At 39.2% G+C, this 15,512-nt stretch overlaps 1 protein-coding gene across 1 annotated transcript in view; it reads right to left on the bottom strand.

Moving 5' to 3' along the window:
• CFAP61 (cilia and flagella associated protein 61) overlaps nucleotides 1-12,851 on the bottom strand; it is a 180,256-nt gene extending 167,405 nt beyond the window's left edge. Inside the window, exons 1-5 of the mRNA XM_063129711.1 lie at nucleotides 12,694-12,851; nucleotides 12,444-12,594; nucleotides 8,598-8,674; nucleotides 6,703-6,770; nucleotides 2,704-2,830 (exon numbers count right to left, since the gene is read on the bottom strand). Coding sequence (XP_062985781.1) covers nucleotides 2,704-2,830; nucleotides 6,703-6,770; nucleotides 8,598-8,674; nucleotides 12,444-12,594; nucleotides 12,694-12,851 — 581 coding nt within the window. The remainder of the gene's footprint in view (nucleotides 1-2,703; nucleotides 2,831-6,702; nucleotides 6,771-8,597; nucleotides 8,675-12,443; nucleotides 12,595-12,693) is intronic.
• Between the last annotated feature and the right edge of the window lie 2,661 nt (nucleotides 12,852-15,512).

The raw sequence follows: 15,512 nt of genomic DNA, 5'->3' as shown, positions 1-15,512 counted from the left end.
ATCGGACTGGACTTGACCTTCGCTTGCTCTTGGCTCCTTGACCCCAGCACCCTCTGTTTGGTTCTTCGACCCGGATCGGTAGGCTTGCACTTCAGAACTTGTCTCTGGCTAGAACTATTGGACTTTACTTAAAGGACTGTGTTTTTCTTAAACTGCAGCAGTTCCCTCCTGCATTCTTGGCCAGAGATTTATGGCTGGGTAATTGGCAATAAAACACTAAAGCAATAAAGCATTCAGCAGAACGCCTTGACTCGTGGCTGGTCACTGAAACCGGGACACAAATTCCACCCCACCCCTGGGCCACTATAGGCCATATCAAATTTATTCAAATAATTTGTAGGGGTTTTTTACATACCCATGTACACATGCACAAGCATTTGAAAAAAATGTCTGTGTTAGCCACATAAACTACTACACAAATTCAAAGAAATCACTGAGTGTCATCCAGAAGGCTCCATCTGAATGAAACCATTTATGTACATTTTGCACCATGAATAAACTAAAATGGCTTAATTATGCTCTTGAATGGACAGCCTAACCAAATTGGTATATTCTATTTGCCAGGACTGATTTATATCTTACTAGCTGCTTCGTCTCACAAATGGTCACCCCTCCTCCATTTAAAAATGTCCTTCACTGCAGAATTTTTGGACAAAACTTTGCTAAGTGAAAGCTGAATATACCAATATAGCCTTAAAGTTAGGCTAGGATCAGATTGACAAATCTTAATGTATAAGTATATAATCATTTTATCTATATCAATATGACATGGCCTATACTGGCCAAAGGGGGAAGGAGGGAGAAAATTTGTGTCCTGTATTTTTTTGACTTACAAACCACAGTTTAACAAACCACAACCTCACTTTGCATCCTATCACAGCATATATAATGGGAGAACAAGCGATTTTCACAATCTCCAAGGTTCTCTGAATACTACCTTGAAACTCAGCTCGCCTCCTTTCCTGCGCTCAACTGCACTGTTTCTGTTTCATTCAAACATTGAAAGTACGCATTTTGAACAGGGAAAATGTGCATATTTTAAAAGTGTGCAATTTTCTCACATAGAGCAAAGTGTAAAAATGCACTTTTTTTAAAAAAAAAAGGGACATTTTTAAAGTGCACATTTTAAAAATATGACTGCAAGTTCAGGGAATTGTGAAATTTTCATGAAAAAGATGCTCTAAGGGATCAATCCAATGTCCCCTAGACAGCATCTGGGAACAATAAGATTTTTTGGTTTCCTGGATACAAGGTTGGAGACTAGCCAGGAAACTGCACTCCACGCCCCTCCCCTTCTCAGCCAGCACACAGAGAACTGTGCTAGCTACCTGTCCGAGCCCACAAAACAGAGCAGGGAGGTGGGGAAAAGGGGGCTGCAGATGGGGCAGAATTCTTGTACATCCCTAATAATAGAACAAGATCAATATTACAAGGCTTATGATGACCTCTAGTGGTCAAACAATATAGAGGCACAGGAAGTTCCAGATTGTAGATATTGCATGAGTATGAGAACTCCAAAATACCCTCAGTTCCTTTATACAGTACAGAATAATATTCCAGTTATATAGTGATTAAACATTGCTTCATAAATACTATTTAATAGACAAACCAGCCAACTGATTCTTGACAAAGCAAAACAATACAAAACCATAACTTGGAAAGGATAAAATGTATGTATGAAAAATGTTGAGAATGGATGAAAATTTGAAGATTTGATTTTTAGGAAAGAAATTGAGATAGGAGAAAATAAAAGGATAAAAGGTTTAGCAAGTTAAATTTATAGAATATTGGCTGAAAAGGGAGAGATAGGGGGAATGGGGAAGATGGTATGGGAAACTGATTTGAGAGTGCAAATAGGGCAGCAGAGTTGGGAGGGAATATGGCGACAAAGAGTGTTGAGAAATATGTCTGTGAGAATAAAAGAAAATTATTATAAAATTGTTTGGAGGTGGTATCTGACCCCGGTGAGATTAAATAGGATAAATAAGATGAATTCAGCAAATTGTTGGAGAGGTTGAGGAGGGAAAGGAACGTATTTACATATGTGGTGGGAATGCGAATGTGTGCAAAAATTGTGGAAAATGGTGTATATTGAAATAAAAAAAATTGTGGGAATAGAGTTGGAAGAGACACCTATGGTAGCATTGCTATCACTATATGGTACTTTAAAGTGTAATAAAGAGATCAAAGAATTAATAACTAATTTGTTGACAGCAGCAAGGTTAATTATAGCTAGGAACTGGAAGGTGCAGGGAAATTATAATATAGAAGAGTGGTATAAGGAAATTTGGGACATAGCTATAAACGATAAATTGACATGTAATATAAGGATAAGAAAAGGTATAACAAATGTAAATGAATTTGAGGGAATTTGGAAACAGTTCCTAGAATATGTATTCTCTAAGGGGGGTGGAAAATCACCACCGGAAGAAACTATGAGATTCTGGAAGCAAGAATAGATCCCGGAAGGTGGTGGGGAGCATTTATGTTATGTTATGTTATGTGATTATGGAAATTAGATAAGTATAATTTGGAATTATAAGCGATGTATGTTTGTTTATTTTATTTTTCTTATGTGGTAATTGTATTTAAAAAAAAAGAGGAAAAAAAGAAAATGGATGAATGAAAAATACTGAAGACTACAAATGAAGCAGGAGAATTAGTTAATTATAACAAAAAACACAAAAGATGTATAACTGTTACCTGGCATAGCGGACATGAAGTTGGGGACAATATTGGTGCCTGTGTGACACATACAGACTATAGCCCACATTCAAAGATGAATTTGGTGCACTCTTCATTGGCACAAAAGCAGTCGCTAAGTCTATATCTGAAGACAGCAAAAGGTTGACTGAGAATAATACATACATTGCACTGATTTCTTCAGCCACTGCTCAATAGGCTTCAGTAAATAGTACTTTTGGTTTCTGGCACAAATCTTGCTATCACTTGAACATTTTGATTAAAGAATGTAATATAGTTAGAGACCAATAAAGGCTAGATTATTCGTGTTAGTATAATACCAACTACCATCATCATTTTTACTTATTATTAGATGAAAGCCAACAAACAAAAGTAGTTAACTTTTGAATAGAATCCAAGCTCAAAACTGAGCCAATACTTTTAATAAATTGGTAACCTGGCAAAGATATACACCTTTTCCTGTATCTTCTACAATGCCCTGTAATTTGTTAATCCAACAAAAGCAGTTTTCACCAACCATTCAAATGTGCAGCAGAAAATTCAGACTTTGAACATCTAAACGGTCAGAGAAAATTCTTTTTGCGTGATTAACGATCTACAAGTCTCTGAGCCAATATTTTCAAATTTTATGCTAACGTTAGAGAACAGTCCAAATTTCTGTGAATTTGGACTCTTGCTTTGAAAATTGTACATAAAAGTTTAAATTTCTGTTATATGCTATATCTGTTGTAGCCATTAAATAGTATACTTTTCCTCATGTCCTTAATATAAAAACACTTTACCACTTTGTGATATTTCCTAGAAAATATTATATATATATATATACACTAGCAAAAAAGCCGATCACACAAGAGGTGTAGAGGAGCAGTCTGGTGAGGAGGTTTGTGGGTTTTGACCCCTCTGCTAGGCCAGAAGCTCCTGGCAGTGATCTTTCTCGGAACGTGGACCTTCCATAGAAGGCCGCAGTTCCGAGAAATGTCACTAGTTGGCGCCAGAGGGCAAAACCTAGAAGTGGCTTGGAGGCGCCCTCTGGCCTTCTATCTTGGAACTTCCCTAGATGGCAGTTATTTTTCTTGGAACTTCCATAGAAGGCCCTTTTAGCTCAGAATTCATTGTCAATGACAATGATGTCATTGTGACATCACCAACCAGTAGGCCAATCCACTGTCCCTGCCTTCTCTCCTATTTGCATAAGTGGCTTGGAGGAGGCCTCTGGGCTTTTATTGTATAGATAGACAGATATACTAGCTGTACCCGGTGTAACATACACCGTTGTAGCATATCTTAAAGTTTATTAATTAAATATCGCAGGGCCGCGGGCTACTTGGAGGCCACCGATACAGCCCCGTCTGGCAGACCTGGGGGGGGGCAGGGAGGTCGGGGGGAGGGGGAGCAAGTGTCACCCTCTGCCCAGGGTTCCTGTCAGCCTTGGGCTGCCCGCCCAGCTCGCATGAGATTAGGCCGGGGCCTCGGCTCGCAGCAGGTGAGCAGCCTCTCACCTGGCCACCAAGGGCCCCGGCCATGCCTCGCTCATGCTCCAGACTGGTGCTGCCCCCTTCGTGGGGGGGGGGGAGCGAAGAGGCAGAAAGGGGGTAGGATTACCTTGGAAAGCCCAGAGTCGGGCGAGGGACTTAGCAACCTGTATCAGCTGACGGTACACGTTATTACTGTTGCTTAGCAACCTGTATCAGCTGAAGCCTGTACGGAAACATACCTAAGCGTTTTATATATATAGATAGTTTATCCATGCCAGGTATTACCAGTGCAGCTTTAAGATAAAGAACTAGTTTCTTATTCTTCAAAGAATAATTTAATTTTGCAACAATATGGAGAATATTTTCTAAAACTGCAATCCTTTATGTTTACCCAAAAGTAAGTCCCACTGAGTTCAAAGCGACTTACTCCCAGATAAGTGGGCATCCGAATGCAGACTAGGGATGCAATCCCATGCCTGTTTAGTCAGGAAAAAACCCTACAACTCCCAGCATTTCCCAGCCAGCATGCATAGGATTGCACCCTAAGGAACCCATAGGTAGCTTAGAACAAAATTTTGCATGGATGTAAGTAGTGACTTAACAAGATAACAGTTTTCCAGCAAATCAACATTGCCATTAACTAACATTAACTAACATTATAGCTATATTCTACATTGCGAGTTGGTGTAGTATAGTGAGTACGGAGTATGAGGTACGAGCTGCAAGTAGGCAAGTACCTACTTTAAAAAATCTTACACATGAACCCAAGAAGTGGCCATCAGCAAGCCATTATTTCTCAATCTTTGTCTCCCATCTGCAAACAGGGGTATAATCATTACGATCTAATGTAAATGTGAGCACTATTAATACGGCCAGACTGATTTCGGGAACCAGAAGGTTTGACCATATAACACCTGTTCTGGTCCGCTTGCACTGGCTGCCTGTATGTTTCCGAGCCCAATTCAAGGTGCTGGTTTTGACCTATAAAGCCTTACACGGCTTGGGACCACAATACCTGACGGAACACCTCTCCCGACGTGAATATCCCTACATTCAACATCTAAGGTCCTCCTTGTCAAGAGAGGCTCGGAGTGTGGCAACGAGGGATAGGGCCTTTTCGGTGGTGGCCCCCAGACTGTGGAATGATCTCCCTGATGAGGCTCGCCTGGCACCAACACTACTACCTTTCCGGCGCCAGGTTAAGACTTTCCTCTTTGCCCGGGCATATGGCGGCACATCCTAATTACCCACATGTTTTTAATTGGTTTTTAATGCTCTATGTGTGTATGTACTGTGTTTTAGAGTTTTAAATTTTGTATTCTTGTTTTTATCTCAATTTTAGAATTTCTGTAAACCGCCCAGAGAGCCCTGGCTATGGGAGCGGTATATAAGTATAATAAATAAATAAATAAATAAATAAAATACATGGAAAGTGCTGCACAATGTTTATATATTACTCAGTCGAACATAGGATATGGCAGTCAAATTAAAGCAGAGGGTAAGGGGATACAGCAGGGATGGGGCCTCAGGTGAGGGCCCTCCCCAAATCCCCATGCCCTCTGAGAAGGCAGATGGGGTGAGAGAACAACTGTGCTTCAGCCTCAAGGAGTGTTCTCTGAGGCTACAGCACAGTCTACTTTGCTTCTACCTTCCCCAATTGGGTAAGCGGGGTGGGCAGTGAAACTGGCTTGGGACTCAGACAGTGCCTTAAAGTGCCAATTGAATCTATGTCATTCCTACCTCACCTTCACTAATTGGAGAAAGGAAAGGGAGGCAAATAACATTCGGGGCAAGGCTTTGAATGGGGAAGGGGCATCAGGAGGGATATGTTTGTTCCCTGACATAATCCTGAGAGGTGTCCCAAGAGGCATTTTGGCCCTCTGGGGACATCCAATTCCCACACCTGGGATACATACGGGATCTGCTTGCTCTGGTGTTATGCTCAAGAGCCATCTCAGACACCGGGCCATAGGTTTGCTGATAACCTCTTGTACCATATCACTGGAGAAGCTCACATGTAATTTTGCACTAGCAATTTCTAGAAGGGAAAAAAGGTATTGCCGGACTTTTAGGGAGATTAAATGGTAAGCATAACGAATGATAACACTTGGTGCTATCCCCACTTATGCGGTTTTTAAGACCAAAGTACAATTTTTTTTCTTTTACCATTTTTTTTAAAAGGAAAAGGAATGGGTGAGTACTCATATCTTTTCTGGGGTAAAAAAGCTGGAGGAGGGTTTAATTATTTTGAACTAGACAAATAGATGGTAGGGAAAGTGTTAAACAGGCTTATCAATGCTCACCCCAACCCTTGTCAATCAACACTCAAACCTGGAACCTCCCATGGATGTTTTTTCTCTTTTAAAAAAAAATACCTGAGAGAAGGAAAAAAATGTGCAACATGTAGCTTCTCCCTTAGATACCTAGGCACAAGCTTTTGCTTGGCCCACAGCTACTGAAAGCAGAACCAGGCCATCCAACTGAAACATTTAAAAACCCACAAAGAAAGTAACTGAATCCTCACCAAAGTCCTCTTGAGAGGGGATGAAGAGAAGTATGAAATGCAGCTCTGGTACTGTTTTAAAGATAGTCCTGAATAATAAAAAAGATAGATATTTTCCATTTTAGCTTATTGAAAAATTAAAACTGCGCATGAATATCATCCTTGCTTCCCTCTCAAAACAACATGGTCAACAAGATATGATAAAAGAGGGAGAGAATTTACTTTAAAAAGTAAAGGCTATACCATATATGCATGGTTTTATCCTGGTTGTGCTTTTTATACTGTATTTCGTATTTGTGTTTTTAATCTGTTGGTTGTTTTATTATGGTTTTAATTTTTGTGAACCGCCCAGAGAGCTTCGGCTATTGGGCGGTATAAAAATGTAATAAATAAATAAATATCAAAGGATTAGAAAGTTCAAGAGAGAAATTGGTGTTTCTTTTAATCAGGTGAAGGAGTCAAATGGTGTCAGACATGGGCTTGCAGGAAATCAACCCAATCTCTGGCTGAAGTGACTTGATTTACAAAATATGAGTATTTAAATCATTCTTGCAAAATATACCAAGTTGTTGTTAAATTGGTAGATGACCAATAGGAAGCAGAAGATTATATTAATCAGGAGTGAGGAACTGTTTAGCGTCTGGGGTCTAGACTGCCACCCCCTGGAATCCTCTACGGACTGGATGATATCAAACTCCCCATACCCAACCTCATCAGGTCCCTGGCCAAAACACCACTTAGCGCTTTAGACATGGAACCTGTTTCACTCCACAGAGTAAAGCCCACTGAAGGCTTCCCTTCCTGGGGAATGCGAGGGGGGAGCAAAGCCGAATCAGCTCAGTCCCCTTTGCTCCTCTGTTAGGTGATGAAGGACTGAAGGGCTCTGACCTGCTGCTCACTCTCCTCTTCCCTCACTTCTGAGAAGAAGGGGCTTCGTGGAGGAACCATATTCCGGTTTCAGGTCAAGGTCACCTGACTGAATCAATGAGTTTTACTGAACAGGTAAATCCTATAGGAAATTGCCCCACAGCCTACTGAAAATGTATCAGTATTGTCGGATATGTGCTTAATCTTATTAAATCCATATGTGTGCACACTAGATGTAGGATTGCAAGAGTTAACACCAAACATAATTTACTGTATTTATGTAGGGTTCCTGCAAATTGTAGCACATAATCAAGTACAGTATCTGTGTATGAAATATTTCTATATTTTCACACTTAATAAATATTTCCAAACAGCACCCAGAACAAGTTATTTCTCAAAATTAAACTAATTTTGTTCTTTATTTGGATAAGTTATCATTTTGTTAGGAAAGGATCTTTTTAACAGTTCAGTTTTGACTTAGGGCTGATTTCAACTTTCCAATCTGGATTTTGTTCAAGCCTGGCTGTCTATGTCTTTCTAGTTTACATTCTAGAAAACACAGTGAATCTGCTTAAATTATTAAGTAAAAGATACAACATTCAAATCACTTGGTAAAGAGAATCATCCTGATTTGAAACACGCATACACCATAACGTGCGGATCAGTCTTTGGTTATATTACCTAATACCTCGAACTTTGCATGTGTACATGGAACAAATATCTAATCCACATATCCTGTCTCCACATATGTAGCTGTGCTGAAGTTACACTGTGGTGTAACTGAAACCACAGTGAAGCAGTTGTCTCTACATAACCAACCACTCAACTGCAAAACCTCCAAATGTGGGCTGAATAAAGATGTTGGCTACTATCCAATGAATAGCTATACATTCTTGGAAGGGATTTAGGCAACAATCCTATACATGCCTTCCTGGGAGTAAGCTGTACTGCACACTTCTGAGTTGTATTGCATGCCAAGCATGTTAACTATTTTTATTTTAAAACTTAAAATCCCATATATTTGCCTGCAATATAACATATTAACTTACTTCATAATTTCGTGGCAACAGTCAACTGCATATTCAGCTGTTGTCACAAACAAATGCATAAAGAGTGTATTTAAAGGCTGTGAACAAAAGATACAAACAAATTAAAAACAACTTATTTAATGAAATAAAATTGTAATATAAAAACTTGTCCATGAACTTGTAAAAACTGTGCACAAAACTTCTCAATACAGTAGTCTGATTACCATTGAATTAACTTATTAAGGGTACATCCTGTGCATGTTTAAACAGAAAAAAATCCTATGTCTCCCAGCTTTCCAAAGCCAGTCATATTTTCCTGTCTACGCATGCATAAGATTATGCTCTAAGAAAAATGACATTCTAAAGCAGGGGTGAACAGAAAATAATTCTAGATGTTTTGGACTTCACCCACAATTCCTGCCCATAGGCTATGCTGGTAGACTACCGTATTTCTTCAATTGTAAGACACCATCGATTGTAAGACACACACTAATTTCAGTACCACCAACAGAAAAAAAAAACCTAAGACACACCCGCAATTCTAAGACACACCCTGTTTTTAGAGATGTTTATGTGGGGGGAAAAGTGCATCTTAGAATTGAAGAAATAGGGTAAATTTCTGCAGGAGTACCAGTGCAGACACAGAGCTCCTGAAAGACTGTGCAATGGCTTAAAGTACAGCACTGGGGATAGCTCATACTCAAAAGAGCTGCAGGATAAGGCCTATGGCTAGACCTAAGAACTAGACAATCCTGCATTTGTCTGTTATGAGCAAAGCAATGGCAGACATTTTCAGAAGAGAAGCTGCACATAGAAAGCTTGATTCTTCCCTTAGTGCAGGAGTAGGCAAATTTGTGGCCCTCCAGATGTTTTGACCTACAGCTCTCATTATCCCTTACCACAGGCTATGCAAGCTGGGGCTGATGGGAGATGTCATGTACCCATATGGTTGATAATAGTGTTCATACAAACAGAAGTTGGCTTATGTGGAAGTGAAACAGATGCCATGATAAACTAAGAATTGGGTCTTTCCATTTGCATGATTTTCTGCTTCTCTTAAAACATTCTTACAGACAGCTGAGACGACAAGAATATGTTGTTTTGTTAACTGGTGCCTGAAAGGAACCTTGGACAGTGGAATCATAATGAATAACTTCTCATCCAGAGATAATACTGGTTGCTTGTATATCCTAAAGGCACAATAACCCTTGGGACAGAATCAAAAGAGTTGAAAATGAGAATGGATAAGGTGAAGAGAAGCCTGACTGCTATTTACAACAGCCTGCTTATTCCTAATTTCTGAAGCCAGTGGGGTTCACTGCACGATTCATTTTTATTCTTTTAAAAGAATACCTTTAATAGAGAGGTTATTCTATGCATGCAAATAATAAAAGAGCTTAAGTGAAAGAATAAGAGTAATGTCCCTTTTAATTGTCCTATTAATACCTTAATACAAGGGTGAATTATTCTGATAGAGGATCTTTCCATTTCAAATTACAGAAGGGAATTCAATCTCTCCAGGCTTTGGGAGCCAGGTCACTCAGCTTGCTGAAAAGTTTCTGCTCAGAATTAATCAAATACAAGGAAGAATTGTAGACCAAAACATCCAGAGGGCCACAAGTTGCCCACCCCTGTCTTAATGATTAAGGCTGAGCCTCTGTTTTCCTCTGCAATCCCCTCCCACAGCCGACTTTTCCCACAGCAGATTTTCCACCCATGTGGGGGGAAAGTAGCTGATGCAAGGGGTTCATAGAAAGGGTTAAATACTATACCATCCCCTTTCCTTGCAAATTCACACCTCCATGCCGGAGGCAAATTGAACATCTTGTCTGGCCCCAAAATGTCTAATTCTGCCATATATAAAATATTTTACCTGTTTGTTCAGACTCATTAAAGATATATTCTTAATTTTAAACCTTATATAATGAACAGTCCTCTTTATAGAGATAAGCAGGTAGATAAATTAGGCATGCACTGCTACACCTTCTTGCATCCTTAATGCATCAAAACATATATTAACTTTAGGGAGCAATAGAATTTCATGGTTATGGAACAAAAAATGAATGAATGAAAGAAAGAAATGAAAATAATACAAATGGACTGAATGTATTCACAATTTGTCATGTTTGGAATGCTTTTCAAGTGCTAATAAACCTTCAGATTGTCTGAGAATATCGTTATGAATATACTGAGGTTGTATACAGTCATAATTGTTTTGAGAGATATAGAAGTGTTATGAAAATACCATGGCTGCCATGATTCAGATGTACAATTTTATTCTGACTTGCCGCAAGCTATGGTCAGATTGGCTTTTCAGGCTTTTGGCACATTTCAGGCTAAACCTAGGTAAACCTTATTCCTCAGATTCTATGGATGTGTGTCCATAATTTCACTAGAGACACACTTATTTGCCCCACTCCCCAAACCCAGAGCGTTTTGTAACTTTTTTTTTAGTCAAGTACAACACACAGGCATACAACACTTTTGTGGTTCTTTAAAAAGAGGAGAGAGAAATTAAAGGACACTCAAATCCATAGAGTAAGAGTGCATTCTCTCTCTCTCTCTCTCCAGTCACTACAAACTATTCAACTTAGCCCTTTTCCTTACTTGTGAGAGAAAGGATAAGGGCCTTCTCTACTGTGGCACCTACTCACCTTGCAGAACGTGCTTCCACGAAATATCCAGTTAGCCATGTCTCTGACCAGCATTCACTCACAAGTGAAAATTTCCTTCTGGGGGAAAGTTTTTTCTATAGACTTAACACTAGTTTGTATTGCTTCTGTTTTCTTTTGGTTATATTAAAGTTTTTAGCTATATTGTATTTTATTTTCCTTTTTGAAGTTACTTTATTTTAAAATGTCTTTAAGCATTTCGACTTGTATTGTATATTGCTTTGAGTAACTTGATAGAAAAGCAGTTAAGAAATATTGAACAATAAATACGTACATACGAAAATAAAAGCTATCATATCCTCTTGCTTTTTTATTTTCTTTTTTACAAGAGACTGAACAAGTTTTCCCCTTTAGCAATGGGGCTATACCCCAGAAGCAAGGAATTTCCTCTTTTTCATTCCATGTGAAGCAGGATTGGGAAGACTGTAACTGTAAAAAAGGTATCATCTTGAAAATATTGCATCTGAACATAGTGTCAATGAAAATATATGTTAAGAGGTGCATGTGCTTGTACCCAGACTGATGAGAGCCTGCACAAAAGCTGGAAAACCACCAAACAAGTGGTTGGTTAGGGGAAAGGATGTGGCCACTTCGGGAACCCTGGAGGACTGGATTGGGATCCCAAGAGAGCTAGATTTGGCCACCAAGGGTGGATAATCCAGCTGCTAAAGGAGAGATAAACAATACATGGAGAAGCTTCTCTTTGAATCCCTCCATCTTTCTCTGCCTATTTCAAGGAGATTTCAGAATTCTTAACAGTCAGAGCCTGGCTTACAGATGGCTAGTTTTTATGCAATTGAGTGCAATAAGTAGACAAAAGCAATATTTTCTTAGCTCTGCCATTTTGCAGATTTTTCCTACTTGACCTAAGGCCAAGAGAGTGTTTACTTTCACCTATTTTCATATCAGATTACCGAGTACAGGCACTTTCCTATGAACCAAAGCCAACAGCATTCAAGAATATATTACACAGGACATAAGTATGAAATCAATTAAATTGAAACAAAATGTACACAGAAGGTAAAATATTTCCCCACATTTATCTAATTTTGTAAACATGAATTGCCAGAGGGCAATACTACATTACAAAATATGTTATAAGTTGTCCTTATAATTATTCCCTGCAGTGATTCTGCATGATAATTGAAAAATCTTATGATTAGAATTTTCAAGGGAAAAAATGCTCCATACTTACTGTACACATGTTCTGAACGTAGTTTTGTTCTAAGTAAGTTTCCCAGTGGGCCTGATCAACAATATCCCAGTTCGGATAATCCAGAAATACCGCATGGGCAACATTTACGTTCTTCTGATTAGTTAAAGTCACTGCGAGATTGGCTTTTTCTCTGTCAAACAAAAATTTAGACTTTATTCACGAAATGAATAAAAGGAAATTCCAGGGTGATTTTAGATGTACTATAAATGGTTGCAATGGTGTTACTTACAAAAGGTAGATGACATTAATCCTGCCAAACAATCTTTCTGTATCATACTTGATGTGACTGACAATATCAGGAATATCATGAGATTCTGTTCTTCTGGCACTGAATAAGACAGACGATGGTGGTGTAGATGCTGCTGTTGCAGGTGACAGTGAAGACATTGTATATACTGCAGAAAAAAAATCATATAATATTCAAGTAAATGATTTACTAAAAGTCAACAGCATTACTCAGAATAATAAAAATGAATTTCGTAGTACATATGTAAGCGTTCACCAACAGCGCAATCCTACCAATATGCAAGGTGGACGTCAGACTAAATACTTGTTTTCATAAAAAGTTATTTGCACATTGTAATATGGAACATCACAAAGAGGACTGAATTAAATTATAGCTCCTGGATGGATGCATGTTTACTGAATGCAATAAAAAAAAATTATGATGGAGAATATTAAAAGATATGGTCACCTCCAACCTGCAGACTAAATCAGTATAATCCTGAATTATATTATCTCATTGCAGTTTAATGTGTAAAATGGACTTTAAGAACATAACAAATAAGTAGAGCCATTCTATATCAGACCAAAAGTTTATATAATACAGCATTCTGTTCCCACCGTAGCAAACGGTTGTCACACAGAGGAGGGCCTGGATCTCTTCTCGATCCTCCCAGAGTGCAGGACACGGAATAACGGGCTCAAGTTATAGGAAGCCAGATTCCAGCTGGACATCAGGAAAAACTTCCTGTTAGAGCAGTACAACAATGGAACCAGTTACCTAGGGAGGTTGTGAGCTCTCCCACACTAGAGGCATTCAAGAGGCAGCTGGACAACCATCTGTCAGGGATGCTTTAGGGTGGATTCCTGCATTGAGCAGGTGGTTGGACTCGATGGCCTTGTAGGTCCCTTCCAACTCTGCTATTCTATAATTCTAAACCAGATGCCTATTGGAAGCCCATAAACAAGACGTGAGTGCTTTAGCACTCTCCCACTAATGTTTCCCCAGCAGCTGATATAAAGAGGCATACTGTTTCTGATTCTGGAGGTAAATATTGTCATCATGACTAGTAGATAATAATAGCCTTATCTTCCATGAATTCTTCTAATTCCCTTTTAATGCCATCAAAGGTGGCAGCCATCACAAGCACCTGTGTTAGTGAATTCCATAGTTTAAGTATGCACTGTGTGAAGACATATTTTCCTTTTGTCTGTACTATTTAGCTTCATTAGATGGCCCTGGGTTCTAGTCTTATGAAAAAGTGGAGTGCAGAAAGTGGATAGGAAGAAGTTTTTCTCCCTATCCAGTTTCTGCACTCCACGCATAATCTTATACACCTCTATGATGTGCTCTGTTACTTACCTTTTGTAAGCTAGAGCTCTAAATATTGTAAACTTTTCTCAAAGGTACTTGCTCCAGCTCCTTCCTTGATCATTTTGGTTGCCCCTTTCTGCATCTTTTCCAACTCTACAATATCCATTTTGCAGTGCAATGGTCAGAATTGTACACAGTATTCAAAGTCTGCTTGTTTCTTAGATTTGTCTCATAGCATTATGATATTGGCAGTTTTAGTTTTGATTCCTTAATTATCCCAACATGGCATTTACCTTTTTCACAGTACCTACACACTGGGCTGACATTTTCATTGAGCTATATCCATAACAACCCCAAGGTTCTTTCTTGGTCAGTCACTGCCAGTTCAGACCTCATCAGCATATACATGAAGTTGGGGATTTTATCCCCAACGTGCATCACACGTACTCAGATAGTTTAGGAGTCTCTTTGGTGAAGAACCTTGTCAAAAGCTTTTAGGAAGTCCAACTAAACAGTGTCTACCAGATCACCCCTATCTACATGCTTGTTGACACTCTCAAAGAACTCTAAAAGATTAGTAAGACCTTTGCAGAATTCATGTGGGCTCTTTTTTAGCAAGCCCTTTCCTTCCCAGCCCTATGGTATCTTGTTAGTCAGGATCTATTCACAAAGTTGTAGAGTTCTAAGGTGGTAGCAGAAGGGACTGTGCCACTTCAGACTGCAGGAACATCACATTTTTTAATGTTATTCTAAGTAAGAACAAAATGTGCAAGTAGAAAACTAGCACAGCACAGCTGCGTTAGAATCTTTCTCCCACTTGTGCTAGTTTAATATTAAACCTAGTTTAATATTTTACCTAATCAAAAATTTGATTCTCTCACCTACAGTCTGAAGTGGTACTATTCATTCTATAACAGGTCTCCACCACGAAAAATGGGGAAGAAACAGGATGATATATATAAGATGCCTCCATACAGGGGTCTCCTAACATTAGCAACCAGAAGGCATCATGCAGCTGTTCCATCTTTTCTCCTTTTTCCGTGTTAACTAAAAGGATGGAAAAAGTGGTAAGAAAACACAAGTAGAAGACAATGACGACTGGACCCCTGTAAACTTTCATAAATGAGTCAAGGAAGTGGTGCCACACAAGTCTCATCTGGAAGCAGAGGCTCATCTAAGCCCCACTAAATAAGTTGATATGAGATTTGAAGAGGGGATGTAGGTTAGCATAATTCACACTTAACCGTGGTATTACACTGCCTTCCCATGTATGGGGTTCTGGTGGAGATGTGGCTAATAGCCACTGATGGACCTATTCTAGGGTGACCCTATGAAAAGGAGGACAGGGCTCCTGTATCTTTAACAGTTATGTTGAAAAGGGAATTTCAGCAGCTGTCATTTGTATATACAGAGAACCTGGTGAAATTCCCTCTTCATCACAACATTTAAAGGTGCAGGAGCTATACTAGAGTGACCAGATTAAAAAGAGGGCAGGGCTCCTGCAGCTTTAA

Source organism: Elgaria multicarinata, chromosome 7 (assembly GCF_023053635.1).
Source record: "Elgaria multicarinata webbii isolate HBS135686 ecotype San Diego chromosome 7, rElgMul1.1.pri, whole genome shotgun sequence".
Classification (NCBI taxonomy): domain Eukaryota; kingdom Metazoa; phylum Chordata; class Lepidosauria; order Squamata; family Anguidae; genus Elgaria; species Elgaria multicarinata.
This window is presented reverse-complemented; position numbering and strand designations above follow the sequence as displayed.